The sequence below is a fragment of the Microtus pennsylvanicus genome, chromosome 2 (genome assembly GCF_037038515.1).
Source record: "Microtus pennsylvanicus isolate mMicPen1 chromosome 2, mMicPen1.hap1, whole genome shotgun sequence".
Classification (NCBI taxonomy): Eukaryota; Metazoa; Chordata; class Mammalia; order Rodentia; family Cricetidae; genus Microtus; species Microtus pennsylvanicus.
In genome coordinates this window covers 106,089,974-106,106,138 of record NC_134580.1, presented here as the reverse complement: position 1 = coordinate 106,106,138, position 16,165 = coordinate 106,089,974, and the positions used below count along the sequence as shown (strand labels likewise).

At 46.9% G+C, this 16,165-nt stretch overlaps 1 protein-coding gene across 1 annotated transcript in view; it reads right to left on the bottom strand.

Annotated features, from left to right (window-relative positions):
- Positions 1–16,165, bottom strand: part of Acoxl (acyl-CoA oxidase like) — a 283,810-nt gene that overhangs the window by 49,900 nt on the left and 217,745 nt on the right. The window contains exon 16 of the mRNA XM_075962688.1: positions 2,702–2,789. Within this exon, the coding sequence (XP_075818803.1) occupies positions 2,702–2,789 (88 nt within the window). The remainder of the gene's footprint in view (positions 1–2,701; positions 2,790–16,165) is intronic.

The window sequence follows — 16,165 nt, the reverse complement described above, 5'->3', positions numbered from 1 at the left end:
CTCCCCAAATACTAGCTTCAAATCAATTTTCTTTTTTATACACCTAAGAACTCTGTATCTAGTCTTAAACCTGAGGGTAATTTTATGAAAATAATCACTTTTTAAATTATTATTAACCAACTGACAGTTCAAAATTGTTGAGGTGACAGCAAATCTCTGATGCTTCTTCCTGGCATTCAGACCTCAAACATTACCACTCAACTTGTTGAACTTCCTCTTAAGGAACAAGATCTACTTCAGTTATATATGATAGTGGTTAACAACATTTGTTTCTCTTTTCATTACGAGGAATGAGTCAGACACTAAGACAAGAACCTTGGGTAATCATCTGGATTCGTCTTTGCTATAGCTCACAGTTTCTGTAAATGAAGCTCAGAGAGGTCAGGTAACTGGCTTGCAGCCACAGAGCTGGTGGAAGGACAACCAGGACGTGAACTCAGATAACCAGCTCCTGGGGTCTGTGTGCACTGTCCACACACCAAGCTCAGCTATACTTGGAATGTGTGACATCACTGGAAGAGTCACAGTCCTTCTAAGGTGAGCCATCTGGTTCCAGATGGAAAGTTGACAGGTGGCTATTTGAAGATGTGTTTGTATTTGAAAAGTATGTCAAAGGTTCCCCATGCCTTCACGTTAGAACCAGGTTTGGGGATGGACAGTATCTGTGGTCAGTACAATGAGGCCCAGAGGGAAGACCCCCAGGACCTGGACCTTAGTACCTCCAAGAATGAGTCCAGTACTAGCTACCTGCCATGGATGAAGAGGTCAAAGACACACCTGCCTTCAACTAGGATGTGGGTGTGGGTGGGGGCTTTGTGTTCAATGTGTTTCTGCCTAATCACCAAATATGGAAAACAAACAAACAAAACCTCCAATAGAAGAAGATTTCTTAAGTAAATGAGTCTGGAGTCAAGGCTACCAAGACAGCGCAGAACACAGACAGCCTGTAACCTACAGAATCCTTGGCAGTAGACAGTGGGTCTCAGATCTGCAGCCATGAAGGCATGCACTATGCAGATGGCATGACCTGAGGTACCCTCGGTTACTATTTAGTTGCACGTTGCTTTCTGCCTGTGTGAGGAATGGCTTGTAGACCCCAGCAGCTGGGTTTTGACGTGATGAATGAACCGGCATTCCGGTTTATATCGGTCATTTCCAAGTTCAGTTACTATGAACCAGTCTCCCCACAGCCGACACACTTCAGGGTATATAAAGTTTCTGCATCTCCAAATGAGGGAATCCAATCTTGCCTCTTAGTAACACACAGAGATGTGAATGTTTCTCCCATTCCCCATCCTCTCTGTCCCTACCTTGCTCCTCCTCTTTGTCCCATAGAGCAGAAGGTAGACTCCAAACAGAATCAGGGATGCAGACACGGCACTGGTTATTCCGGGGTTGGGTCACTGTGTGTAAAGGCCACCCTTAGGTGGTCCTCCTGTGGGCCACCTGCTTCTTTTCTCTGTGAAGAACCTGTGTCCCTGACACATCCTCATTCCAGCCTGCGCTCACTAGCCCTGAAGGATGACACTCTAACACAGAGTTCCCAGAGCTGGACGTCGGAGGAAGGGAAGCAGCCAGGCTTCATGTGAGCTGAAACCATTCCCTCTAGTTCAGCTCTGAGTGACGATGCTGGGCATCCCTGAAGCTACTGGAACATGGCACAGAATCCCACAGCACACTCTTGGTTTCTTTTTTTTGTTTTTTGTTTTTTTTGGCACATGCTGGTTGGAGAGAGAGAGTGAGTGGTAGGCAGACTGGAAGTTTAGTCAAACATATTCATTCCTTGGTTGTTGGCCACAATACCTTGCCCTGCCTTTTAACAGACCCACAGAAAAGAGGCACCAAGAGCCAGGCCCCTGCAGCCGTGCTGGGGGACCAGCCTGGCCCTGCTCTATATAACCATCAGCGGCCCCATGTGATAGACGTCTCCCACACAGCCAGCAGGCTCAGTGAGAGCCTGGCCTTTCTCTTTTAGTACCTTTCCCTCACACAGTGACATCATGTTGTAAACTAGATGATTTTCGATATTAAATAATTCCACTGACATGAAGTCGTGGATCCAATTTTTTTTCATTTTCTTGTGTTATTTTAGTCTCTTTAGACCAAAATGAGTATTCTTAGTCTCAGAGTTATTTACGTACTAGACTGTAGGAGACCGGCCTGTAACTTAGAGGACATTTAATGCTAGTCTAGCCTCTACCTACCATCCACCAATAACACTGTCTGCATCCAACATTCCAGACATCTTCAAACATGGCCAAACCTCCCTTGAGGGTAAAACTGTCCTGGGTTGAGAATCAGGGACTTGGATTGACACAGCTGCCTCATTTGAGGACTAGGTTTAAGCAGCTGTGACAAAGGTCAGACCTCTTCAGACAGGGGCCTTTTATCCGGTATGCTTTGGTTTTGTATATGTAGATTTGTTCAGGAGTTCCAGATGTGGTTGGACAAGGGCCTGGGGGAATTGATGTACAAACTAATGCCTCTCTGGCTAGTGGGTCCTGGTGGGCTATCTGCCTGGGTAGTTTTCCTGATAAGTAGGGAGCTGAGTTACAACAGTCTCTTGAAGGTACTCAGGGCCCTAGATCTAGCAGGAGGCTCAGACTGGTGGCAAGACTTCCCTTCTACAGAGTTATGTTCCCCTGTGGCCTTCAGGGCTCTGAGTCACCCAACCATGAGCGTTCATCAAGAGCCAACTCACCTCTGTGGATGTGTGCCAGAGACAGTAAGGTGATATGGTGCATGCAGGAGTTCCAGGCACTGAAGAAATCCCCTTTCTTGGTTACCACCTGGCAAGGGAGGGGAGAAAATATCCATGAGGAATATTTGGAGAAAAGTGAACTCAAAAATTTCCTTTTTATTTTGTTTTCTTGGTTTTTTGGGGGGGGCAGTGTGGGTGTTTGAGAGAGAGGGAGGTGCTGGGGCTTCTGGCATACAAGCCAAGCACTCTACCGTGGACTGAATGATACTACCCAATAGCACCCTCCTCTAATTTCATATCCTGAGACAGAACCTCACTGAGTTGTCTGGTGGGCTTAAACTGGTGATCCTGCCCCAGCCTCCCAAGTACCCAGGCTTAGAGGCCTTTACCAACCAACCCAGCAAATATCCAATGGGTCCATACAACATACACGTGGGCATTGCGCAGTCACTGAGAGGCTGGATGCATGACCGGTGAGAGCAACTTGTGAGCAGAATGAATGTCCTGGTGGTATCCAGGAAGTCCGGTCTGTGTGTGTGTGTGTATGTATGTGTGCACGTGTGTATATGAGTGTTTATATATGTGTATGTATGTGTACATGAGTGTGTGCATGTGTGTGTATGTGTGCATGTGTATATATGAGTTTTTATGTATGTGTGTATGTGCATATGTGTGCATAAGTGTGTGTGTGTGTGTGTGTGTATATGTTAAGTCCTCACATATCAGGTATGGTGTCTAGTTATACCTGATACCTAGGAGGCAACACATGTTCAAGGAGAAATTTGAGGTGGGCCTGGTGGTAAAGACCTATAATTTCGCTTGCTCAGGAAGCATATATACAATGAACTAAGTCCATTTAGCAAGTGATAGTAGTAGGTTCAGCCATGGGCGACAAGCTGACTGCTGAGGTGCAGTACTCAGTGTCCTTGCTGCCACTGCCATCGGGTGCTTCCTTTTGTGTTCAGTGTCTGATGACATGAGAAATGAACAGTCACGGAGACAGGAGCCACAGCCTGTCATGTGGATTGCTTCACTGGTACCCACCAAGCAGCGGGTCTCCTGGGCATGGAGCCCGAGGCACCTCTTATCTAACCAGAGACCTCAGTTAAATTTGGCGCTGCTGACCTTTACTTTGTTCCTCCTCCTCTTTCTTTGTTTCGAAGACTGAATGATTTGATATCAAACTTTTAGTGACTGTGTGTGTGTTCTCAAGGAACTAAGACTCAAACAGAAAGTTACACTTGATGTATCAACTTCCCATTTGTGTCACCCCCAAGCTGACAGGCCTCTCAGCTGGAAAGTAACCAACTTTGTGGTGGCTTCGCCTCTTCAGGGCCTGAAGCTCTCTCTGTCAGATACCTCCTCCAATGGTGCTTTGTGCGCTCGCGGAAAAACAGATCTGCAGAGAGCCTCTGCCATGTATAATTCAACATGAGGACCCGGGGCAGCGGGCACAGTCAGGAGGGCCATGTCACGTGACTCTCCAGCTCCACCTCTAACTGGGCATCATAACAGTCAGGGAATGGACAGACAGTGTTGGCACGGATGCTTCCTGAATCCGTATCTTCCTGGACAGGTGTCACTGTTCAAACTGACAAGGCGGGGCAGAGACTGGTGACTCTCGACCCCGTGGTGGGGCATTCACGGAAACTCTGGCAGTTGCTGCAAGTTCCTGAAGATAGTATGGAAACAGCGCTCACCTATCGTCTTACAGGATAATGCCAGGGCTCAGCTCTCCTGAAGAGTGCACGCAAGGCGGTGGGAAGAACAAGCCACCATGCAGATGGCCCAAACAGAGTAATATGGGGACAAAGCTTTTCACTGGTCTGACCAGCAGAACACCAGGGACAGCTAAGTGACTGGAAAGGCCCTGGAGACGTCTTTGCCTCCTCAAAGAGCGTGAGAAAAAGGAGAAAGAGGAGGATCCAGGGAGCAGCGGGTCCTCCAAGCCCCCCTCCCCCCCAGCATGCTGGCATCAGCTCTGAGAATGTCACTGCCCACAGGTGTAACAGCTAGTCTGCAGTCTGCACTGCGGGAGTGTTGAAGAGTCTTTACTACACTAGCAATGGTACAATACAAAAGAAATCAACCCTCCTCCTAAGCACCTTTGTGGGAGGTTTAAGACTTTTAAAGGGACAGTTGCCCTTTTTCTGCGACCATAAATAGCTACTGGAAACCTGAGTTTAAACTAGGGGCATCCAGGCAACAGGCATTGTTTTAAGCATTTAATTTTATTTGCTCACTTATTTAATCTTCAGAAGCGTTCGACATTTGCTGATATTTTCATGTCACAGGCTGAAATCGTGACTCAGAGAGGCTGAATGGTTTGCCTAACATTGCAGAGTGGAGTTGGAACTGGACAAACAGACTCCAAAATTCCCGCTCTGCCTCTTAATGGAGCAAGGGAAAGTATCTGAAACCCTACCCCTCCCACTTGTAGGGCTCATGTTACCACAGGTGACCACACCTGTAAACAGCAGGCCATTCTTCAAGTGTCTAATGAAAAGACACGAGAGCGCAGTCAACGTACAGAGCAACAACGGGCTGGGAGAAAGGCCATCCTGGCACTAGATGAGCGTACCCATCCCCCTTTCATTTCTAGAATGGATCTCAGCAGCACTATAGCCAGCTAGAAACCATTCCTTATAGATGATCCATAATAAAAAATACCCTAAAACACAAAGGCAACCCACTGACTGGGAGAAGATCTTCACCAACCCCGCAACTGACAAAGGTCTGATCTCCAAAATATATAAAGAACTCAAGAAACTAGACCATAAAAGGGTAATCAACCCAATTATAAAATGGGGCACTGAACTGAACAGAAAATTCTCAACAGAAGAAGTTCAAATGGCCAAAAGACACTTAAGGTCATGCTCAACCTCCTTAGCGATCAGGGAAATGCAAATCAAGACAACTTTAAGATACCATCTTACACCTGTCAGAATGGCTAAAATCAAAAAATGCCAATGATAGCCTTTGCTGGAGAGGTTGTGGAGAAAGGGGTACACTCATCCATTGCTGGTGGGAATGCAAACTTGTGCAACCACTTTGGAAAGCAGTGTGGCGGTTTCTCAGGAAATTAGGGATCAACCTACCCCTGGACCCAGCAATACCACTCTTGGGAATATACCCAAGAGAGGCCCTATCATACAACAAAAGTATATGCTCTACTATGTTCATAGCAGCATTGTTTGTAATAGCCAGAACCTGGAAACAACCTAGATGCCCTTCAATGGAAGAATGGATGATGAAAGTATGGAATGTATACATATTAGAGTACTACTCAGCAGTAAAAAACAAGGACTTCTTGAATTTTGCATACAAATGGATGGAAATAGAAAACACTATCCTGAGTGAGGTAAGCCAGACCCAAAAAAAGGAACATGGGATGTACTCACTCATATTTGGTTTCTAGCCATAAACAAAGGACATTGAGCCTATAATTAGTGATTCTAGAGAAGCTAAATAAGGAGAACCCAAAGAAAAACATACAGGCATCCTCTTGAATATTAACCTTCATCAGGCGATGAAAGGAGACGAGACAGAGTCCCACATTGGAGCACCGGACAGAAATCTCAAGGTCCAAATCAGGAGCAGAAGGAGAGAGAGCACGAGCAAGGAACTCAGGACCGCGAGGGGTGCACCCACACACTGAGACAATGGGGATGTTCTACTGGGAACTCACCAAGGCCAGCTGGCCTGGGTCTGAAAAAGCCTGGGATAAAACCGGACTTGCTGAACATAGCGGACAATGAGGACTACTGAGAACTCAAGAACAATGGCAATGGGTTTTTGATCCTACTGCACGTACTGGCTTTGTGGGAGCCTAGGCAGTTTGGATGCTCACCTTACTAGACCTGGATGGAGGTGGGTGGTCCTTGGACTTTCCACAGGGCAGGGAACCCTGATAGCTCTTTGGGCTGATGAGGGAGGGGGACTGGATTGGGGGAGGGGGAGGGAAATGGGAGGCGGTGGCGGGGAAGAGACAGAAATCTTTTTTTTTTTCAGAAATCTTTAATAAATAAACGGAAAAAAAAACCCTCAGCTAACATCATATTGAATGGTGAAAGAATAAATGGGTTTTTTTTCCTTCTGGAAAGGATGGCATTCTTCTTCACATGGAGCTAGAGGAGCTAGACAGGGTAATAAGGCAAGAAAAAGAAATGAAAGCAATAAGTCTTATATTAAAAAAATACATGTTCATCTATAAAGAAATGCCAAGGAATATATAATAAAGGTCTTAGACCTTATAAGTGAATCAAGTGAGTCACAAGGTTCAAGAGCAATACTTTAAAAAATCCCATTATGGGGTCAGAGAGACAGCTCAGTTATTAAGAGGATTTGCTCCTCTCTCAGGGGATCCAAATTCGGATCTTTGAACCCATACAGGGACGCTCACAACAGCCTGTAACTCCAGCTCCAGGAGATCCAGCACCCTCTTCTGGCCTCCACAGGTACTGCATGCATGTGGTATACACACAGGCACATATACATAAATAAAAATAAAATAAATCTTTTAAAAATATCATGGCAACATCAGAAACATTAAGAACTTATAAAACATGTAAAATTTATATACAAATCCCAAAAGATATTGCACAGAGAAATTTACAAAGTTCCCTAAATTAAAGGCGGAGCTACTGTGTTCACAGGTGGGAAACCCTTGTTTCGCTGCAGGGTCACTTCTTCCACGCCCATCAAAATTCCAGCAGACTTTTGGCTTTGGTAGAAATTTGTGAGATGGGTACAAAGGCTACCGGACAACAGAAAACCTAGAGTAGCCAAAGGCAGTTTTGAGAAAGAAAAACCTTGGAAGAGTCACGTGATCTGATTGAAAGACTTTGATAAAGCTAAGGTAAACACAGCGGTGTGTAATTGGGATAAGGCTAAAGGTACAGAGGAACGGGACAAGGCAGGGAGTCCAGGAATACAGCCACACACCTACGGTCGAAGACGGGAAAGAAACAAATTCTACCAGGATAAGTGCACACCCACATACAAACCCAAACAAACCTCAACCCTTACTTCACACTCTGTGCCAAAGCTAGGGGTCGGCCTGAATGTTAGAGCTAAACTCATAAGGATTTAGCAACCACTGGAGGAAAACCTTAGCCACATTGTGTTAGACAAAAAGCCCAGGAGCTATGATATGCAAAGCTTTAATAAGTTCTTTCCTCTTGCAGCACACTGCTCTTTTAAGGTCAGGTAATGGATCAGCGTAAATGTTTGCAAAGTGCATGTATGATGGGCTTTTACAAAGCTATCTAAGCACAGGCATAAACACAAGGGCAGCAACAGAAATGCGTGGGAAAGGAAGCACAGACATAAAACACACCGTGAAAAAGGAAAACCCACTTAAACACATGGCAAAACCTGTGAGCAGACTCTTCACCCATCTGTATCTGACATGGAAAATAAACACACAAAGATGGTTTGAGAAATGCAAATCAAGACCACAGTGGGATGCCACTTCATACCCACTATGGCAACGATGAGTAAGACTGGCAATCTGAGGGTGAGCCAGGATGCCTGGCAGCCGGCAATCATTGCTGGTGGGCACAAGATGCCGTGGCCACTTTGGAAACAGTCTGGTAGTTCCTTAAGAAATTCAGCACATAGCCACCAGGGAAGCCAGTGGTTCCACTCTGAGGTGTTTATACAGATGAATCAAAGACAGCTGTCTATGTAAAGATTTGTAAGAAAATGTCCACCAAACAGGTATCAATCCATATGTCTAGCAATCCGTTACTGGGCAAACAGACTGTATAGACCCTTCTAAAGAAATACTACTCTGTAGCAAAAAGGAACAACCACACACACAGAGCCACAGCTGCATGATCTCAGAAGCACTTTGCAAAGTGACAGAAGCCAGAATCAAAAGGCTTATTATTGTGTGTGCAATAAATTATGCAAAGTGAAGAAGCAAGCGATGGTTCCATGAATCGATAGCAGAGAAAAGATCAGAACTTTCCAGGACCTGTTTGGGAGGAGAGATTGACAGATGACAGAGTGGCTTGAAGGGGCCCTCTGGGGTGATGGGCGTATTCTGCATCTAGTTTTGGTGAGAGCTATTTGAGCACAAGCATTTGTTGAAACCCAGTGACCAAATACCTGAGATTAGTAAATTTAAAAAATATGCACTATATTATTCCATATATGTGTGTATGTGCATATGCACATTTGTATATAGAAGACGATTTTCTAGAAAGTACTTCTGTCACTAGGGTTGGACACACAGCGTCCAAGGCCAGCCACCACTTCCCTGTTAAAAAGACCCCACCCAGGTAGGTGCCTGCTTTCTTCTCTGTCCTCTCCCGGTCTGCAACCCCAGCCACCACACAGCTGAGAGGATGGTGAAAAACTGGGCTACAGAGCTTGGCTGGCCTCTGGAGGCTCCTGGACCAAATGACCACAGTCTCTGGGGCCCGAAACAACAGAGGCAGATGTTCTCCCCACTCTAGAGGTCTGGTCCCAAGCCAAGGTGTCAGCAGACCCCGCCCTGTCCAAGCATGCTGCCTTGCCACGCTCAACCTCAGGCGGTGGCCGGCTCTCTGGTCTTCCTTGGCCTGCCACTGTATGGCTCTAATTTTGGTGGCCATTGCTACAAGCCTCCTTCCATGCATCTGGTCTGTGCTTCTCCCCTTTTCTGAGGGCATCAGGCATATTGGAGTAAGGCCACTGCTCTCCAGGATGACTTCCTCAGTTATAACTTGGTTATAGCTACACAGACCCCTTTTCCAATTAAGTTGGCATTCATGGGTCCTGAGGATAAGGACTTGAACATACCCTTCTGCTGGAAACAATTTAACTCACATCATGGGAGCAGAGAGGAAGGACGGTAAGAGCCACAGAGCCACAGCAAGAGCACTGTTGGGCTTTGGCCATGGAACCACAGTGGGGCTCTGGCTGGCTGCCTTTGTTTTCCTATTGTGAGAGAACAAGACCACATTTAGATAAACCACTGCGGGCCAGCATTGTGGCTGATAGTCTCCCTCTTCTGAGCATTATAGGGGCATCCTGGTCCCTTCCTGACCCAGTCAGTGGGAGCATGGGCTCTTCAACTCTAGCACTTTGCCAGGCCCAAGGGAACAATGGATTGGATGAGCGGATGCCTAGTTCCTGTTTGCCAAGTTCTCCTGACCTGAAAATTCCCTTTTCCCATCTCAACTCTGGTTTTTCTCCACATCTCCAAAAGTTGCAGGGTACTTTTTGCCTTTCTTCTTCCCAACAACCCATTTTAAGGTTCCTACGGCAGCTTCCCCAGGACTTCTCCTAGCCCTTGTGCCCCGTGCCCACCAAGTTCTTCAGCCAGGCAGGTAATCTAATTCCTCTTGTCAGTTCCACACCTCTGTTTCTGACTGGGTCCCCAGCTCAATCACTTGCTCACGGTCTGGAGGGGTCTCTTTTTGTAAAGTGTCTAGCTTCTTGGGCTTACAGCTAATGACTCTCAGCTTCCAAAGTTCTCCAGCAGACAAAACTCCACTGTGAGCATGGAAGCCAATGCAATACATCCTCCCTTTTAATCATACATACAGTTTATTGGTTCTATTCCTCTGGAGAACCGTACTGGGGTTCTTTGGGAGGTGGGCATAGTCACTTGTGGAGGGAGTTGGTCCTCTCCTTCCACTATGTGGGTTTCTAGGACTCGAACTCAGATCTTCAAGCTAGGCAGCAAGTTCCCTTGCCCCCCGAGCTGTCACGCTGCCCTTAGGAGAGCCCTTTTACACAGACTAACTATCCCCCCCAAATTGCTCCTGGCTCCAAGAGGAGCTATGGTTCCTGGTTGGGTTCTAAATCCCCAGGTGATGCGATAGGGCAGTTTCCTTCCCAGGGCACTCTTCTCTGCTACCTTGCTCTTTCCTCCTCTGTGTGCAGACCCCTGCCTGACCCTATCCCTGCACCAGCTCCTGTTGCACCAGAAACCTTCTCTCACAATGTGGCAGCCTTACCTAGGGGAGTGCCCTGAGGTGCAAGGCTGGAATTGACATGTGTTCCGAGAGAAACACAGAGTAGATGTCATAATGGCACACAGGCGTTTCTGGTTCCAAGGACTATGGCTGTCTGGCACCTTGTCCTCAGATGGTCAGGGATGTGGCTTAGACCCGCGCCATTACTCATGCAGAAGTCTGTTGCTCTGCCCACAACATCAAAGGCACCATCTTGCCAGGAGTGCCTGGGAGAGTGTGCACTCCATAGGCGTGGACTCAAATCTGGTATCTCATACCTGTAATCTCAGATGAGGCAGCAGGAAGGGAGATTGCTACAAGTTTGAGGACAGCCTTGGCCACACAATGGGTTCCAGGCCATCCTGACTACAGAGTGAAACGATGAAAAAAAGAAAAAAAAGTGAGCTTAGATGCACACACACACACATACACTCATGCATACACATACCTATGTCTGTACACACACACATACACTCATGCATACACATACCTATGTCTGTACACACACACATACACTCATGCATACACATACCTATGTCTGTACACACACACATACACTCATGCATACACATACCTATGTCTGTATACACACACATACACTCATGCATACACATACCTATGTCTGTACACACACACATGGTTTCCCTCTACCCAGATTTATGTCCGGTTCTAAGACACATGCTTCCTTCTCTTCTTCAGACATATTTTTTTTTTAAAACAGGGTCTCATGTCTCCAAGGTCAACCTCAAACCTTCTAGTATCACAAGATGGCCTCGAACTTCTGACCCTCCACCTCTAGGGAATGCCTCAGCACCTTGTAAATGCTAGACCAGCACTCTACCACCAAATGAACTTTAAATGCCCAACCCCAGGTCCAGATATTTCCACATGCAAGTCTCTCTATCCACATGTCTTCTTCCTCTGCTCCCTCCTCCTGGCTTCAAGGTTCCACCTCCTCCTAGAAGCCTCCGGCATCTTCTCTCCCCAGATGTGGTCTTCTCGGTGTTTTCGGCGTTCTCCTCTACCCTCCCACCCAGATGGCACATCCATCCCAGGAAGTCTTCAGTACTGGAGCGTGAGCACTGCTCTGATTGTGTGACTGCAGCACCTAGCACAAGTCTGAGTGCCTGACCAGAACAATGGCTGGGTGGAACAATTGGGCACTGAAGATGGGTGCTAGGATTAGAGGTAGATACACAGGTTGGAAGCAGAGAAATAGGAACAGTGGGTTCAGCAGAGACAGCCAGCCTCTCCCAACACGGCTGTGACAGTCCTGCTAGGATCTTTGCAGCCCACGCTCTCCCACAAACAGTATGAACAGGTTGGTCACAAAGAGAAAACTAAGCCCATCCCCATATAACCACTTCCATCCAGCCCCAAATGGTAGGAACACACATATCTTAGATGGGACCTGCTTCAAAAGTGTTTCCCCATGGAGGCTTAACTAAAGTTGTCAGAACATGAAATCAATACAGTCTTGGCAAAGGGCTTCTACAATTGAATATATTACTTCCTAATTTCCCCTGCTTTCATGTCCAATGAAGAGTCTGCTTTTCATTTCCGAGCCATCAGGGATAGAAAATGATTATGGGTAATGCATTCTCTTTGGCCATTTGAAAGATCAACTCCTGAAATGGACCTTGATAATTTCCAGTAACAGATTTGTAAATAAATGTTTGCTGCCTGGTCCCTTTCCTAACAGCATCCTCATTTGCAAAGTTCCTTCTTAGCTGCTCTTGTAAGAGAGAAGAGGAAGAACCCAATCACAGGGTCTTAAATACACTGTACAGGCTCCGACACATGCATCTGGAGTCTGGTCAGCTAGATCGCGTTTCAACAGCATATACTCCCCATTCAGATGAAGACTGTGTTATTGGACCTGATTGTCTTTAGTATTACTTCAAGTCCACAAAAGGCAGAACAACATACATTTAATATGGGAAAGAAATTGTGCCTGGAGATCTTGTTTCCCAAAGCTGCAGCTGTTCTGCTGGTGAGGAACCTGGGACCCAGGAGGTGAGAGCTGAGAGGAGGGCATTGGGTGGAGAAAACTGGGGGCATTAAGGATGAGTTTAGAGGAGAGGCATCTGGAATGGAAATCACTAACCCTGCTGTAATCGGGGCTCCTTAGGGGTCTTTCTTCTTTGGTCATGCCGACCTGTGTTCCCAAGATGCAAGCTGGAGCCCAGTGCACCTTTGCTCTCTATCAAATGACCCTTCTAGGCTACCATCTCAGCTGAGGCTCACACTCTGGGCTGTTGGTGACTGTGACCAACACATAGGTCACTCTTGCAGCACTGACAAGAGGAGGATCGTCACAGGATTCCTCTGCGAAGGTGATATAGAAGGTCTTCAGGGCCCTGTGCAGGATACACAAGGCGGCAGTTCACCAACCAGCACTGTCACCCTCCCTTATTGGTGTCTCTAGCTTGTGACCTGAAAATCTGACTAGCTTGATGCTAGGGTGGCTGTGACAGTTGTTCCCTGACCTCCCCAAGTCTTGTCGGGAAGGTCTAGCCTCACTTTGTGCCTGGGGTTGAGAGGAAAGTCCATTCATTGTTACGACTCACCTCCATCCTCACTGCCTCCCCCATCTGTCCTGAACCGAGAACACAGGGGCCTTCTCTCTCCTCCATCTCTCTGTGTATAGAACCCAAACCACCCTTCCTCCTAGAGGACAGGGATTATATACCTTTACAGCCGACAACACTCACAGTGCCTGGTATATGTGAGTCCCTATAACAACATTTTCAAACACAAACATAGTTCAAATAAAAACACCTATAGGTCTTTCCTGTCCATCTGTCCTTTCTTAATTATACGTCCTAAGTTTCAACTAAGCAGTTATGTTTCTTTCGCTGAACTGAGGAGCTTACTTTCTTTTCATGGTACTCAGGTCAGCCTCAATGATGACCTACTCCACCTCTCAAATTCCAGGATTACAAATGTGCCTTACAACACTGCTCTCATCTGGTGCTGGGGATCGAACCCAGGGCCTCATGCTTGTTAGGCAAGCACTTTACCTACTAAGTTAAATATCCACTCACTGGAACCAGCACTAACTGCCCGAGTAACCAGTAAGCATAAGAAAAAGACCAGTGGGAATCTGGGCATGTTTATAAGAGCTACCAGGAAGGATTCTAAGTCAGCAAGGGGCCTCTCCCCTCCCTTGTCAGCCTCTGAAACAAGGGAGTAAAGCTGGTGTTAGCACTGTCTTCAGAGTGTGGAGGCCAGATGTGTGCCCCTGGATGGGGACAGACCAAGTCTGTTCTCCAATTCCACATGTCATCCCTGTGTTTGTTCTTAAATGCTTCATCCCCGATTACGTGAGCTGCTTCAACCTGGCCGGTGGAAGCAGAAGCTCCCTGCCTGCCTGTGGTCTAACTGACATCCCTGCAGGCAGGAGGGCGGTTGCCCCACTGAGCTGGCATCAAACCGGAGGGCATGCGCTAGGATCACTTTATTGGTTCCCGTCATCTAGTTCACAACTGCAGTGACAAGAACTCTGCCAAGGACTGTGACCTCTGCAGAGCACAACGATCTGCCTTTGGAGAGGGCAGCCAGAAGGGGAATGATGGGTGCACTTTTTTTTCTTAGACAGGGTTTCTCTGTCTGACTGTCCTGGAACTCCCTTTGTAGACCAGGCTGACCTTGAACTCACAGAGATCCAATTCCCTCTGCCTCCCAAGTGCTGGGGTTAAAGGCATGCACCACCACCAACTGGCTGGCAGGTACATTGTTGCATTAACTAATTTTTCTGTCCCTATGTCAACCCTGGTCAGGGAACTCTCCAAGGAACTACATGTCTATCAGGACTGGCCCCACCCTTACCATCTCTCCAAAGACCTGATTCCTGAGGTCTGGCCTCAAATCAAGGCCCAAGAAGAATGTCCAGGCTCTTCGGTTCCTCTGTGAGCCATCAGGGCTGGCCCTCCACACCTCGCCTCTTGCATTCTGGTCTGTCACCGCGCTGTCTAGATTCCGTGCTGCTGGGGACCCACGGCATTTTACCATGTGACACTGAAAATTGTTTAACACAGAGCCCAGCACAGAACAGATCCTAGTGAATTCTCACTGATGTCCTTTGCCATTGATTCTTTTCCTCACTCGGTCTATAAGAGACAACAGGTTGGGCCACCTGTAGGACCTCAAAGTTTACAACTTATATAGAAAAATGGAGGGACTCTCATGTATACAGCCTAACTGCCGAGATGCCCTGTTTGAGTTAGACCTTTAGATCCTGTCATTGAGATACATACACCATATGCGCAGTTAGATGTGTGACGTATCACCTTTAGTTTGCAGCTCAATGCCTTTTAAAGTGTTTGGGGGAGGCATGTGCATGTGCACATGTTCACATGATTGTATGTGGGGTCTGGGTCAATGTCAGTACCATCTTAATTGCCCTTCACTTAAAAAAGAAGATTTATTTATTTATTATGTATACAGTGTTCTGCCTGCGAGGAGAGGGCACCAGATCTTATTATAGATGGTTGTGAGCCAGCATGTGGTTGCGGAGAAATGAACCCAGGGCCTCTGGAAGAGACCTCTGAGCCATCTCCACCGCCCCCCACTTTGTTTTGTTAAAAACAGACTCTCTTGATTAACCCAGAGCTCCCCAATTTGGAAAGACTAGCTGGCCAGGAAGTCCCAAAGATCCTTATTTCCGCCTCCCCAGCACTGTGACTACAGCTGTGTAATACAGTGGATGCTAGGAATTGAACTCAGGTCCTCACGCTTGTACAGCAGGAACTGTAATGACTGAGTCATGTCTCCAACACCCATCCATGAGTTCTTCTGCACGTGTACATACTTATTGGAACCATGCCAATCAAGAGACAGCATCTTCCAGGCCCTTCGGAGCCTCCCCATACAACACCACTCTCTCCCTTGGATGGTGACTACTGCATCACCCTCAACTAGTCTTTTCCCTCCTTGACTGCCACATAAATGGGACCAGCCAGTAAAACACATATCACTAAGCGTGTCTGTAAAATTCACACATGCTGTTTCACATGATTCACCTTGTGAAGTCAACCACAATTTACCTCTCTAGTTTTCATATCTATAAACATTCGGTTTCCAGTTTCCAACTTGGGGTTATTAATAAAACTGCTATGAACAGTCCTCTATAAGGCTATTTATGAACCACATAGCTGTGTATTTGATACATACATACAGAGAGAGAGAGAGAGAGAGAGAGAGAGAGAGAGAGAGAGAGAGAGAGAGAAAGAGAGAGAGAGACAGAGAGAGACAGAGAGAGACAGAGAGAGAAAGAGAGAGAGAGAACAGGGAACTGAACTCCGGGCCTCGTGCATGGAAGATGAATGAACACTCTGCTATCATGCTACAGCCCCAGCTCCTATGTTTCCACCTTCGAATGTCTTAGTTATGAGACCCAGGGTTGCCCTGCACCACTGCTGGCTGAGCTCCATGGAGCACTTCAGCTGAAATGCGCCAGTGGGCGGGTGTTGGAACTTCGTTGTGGTTTTGATTTCTGGCTCCCTCTGACTAA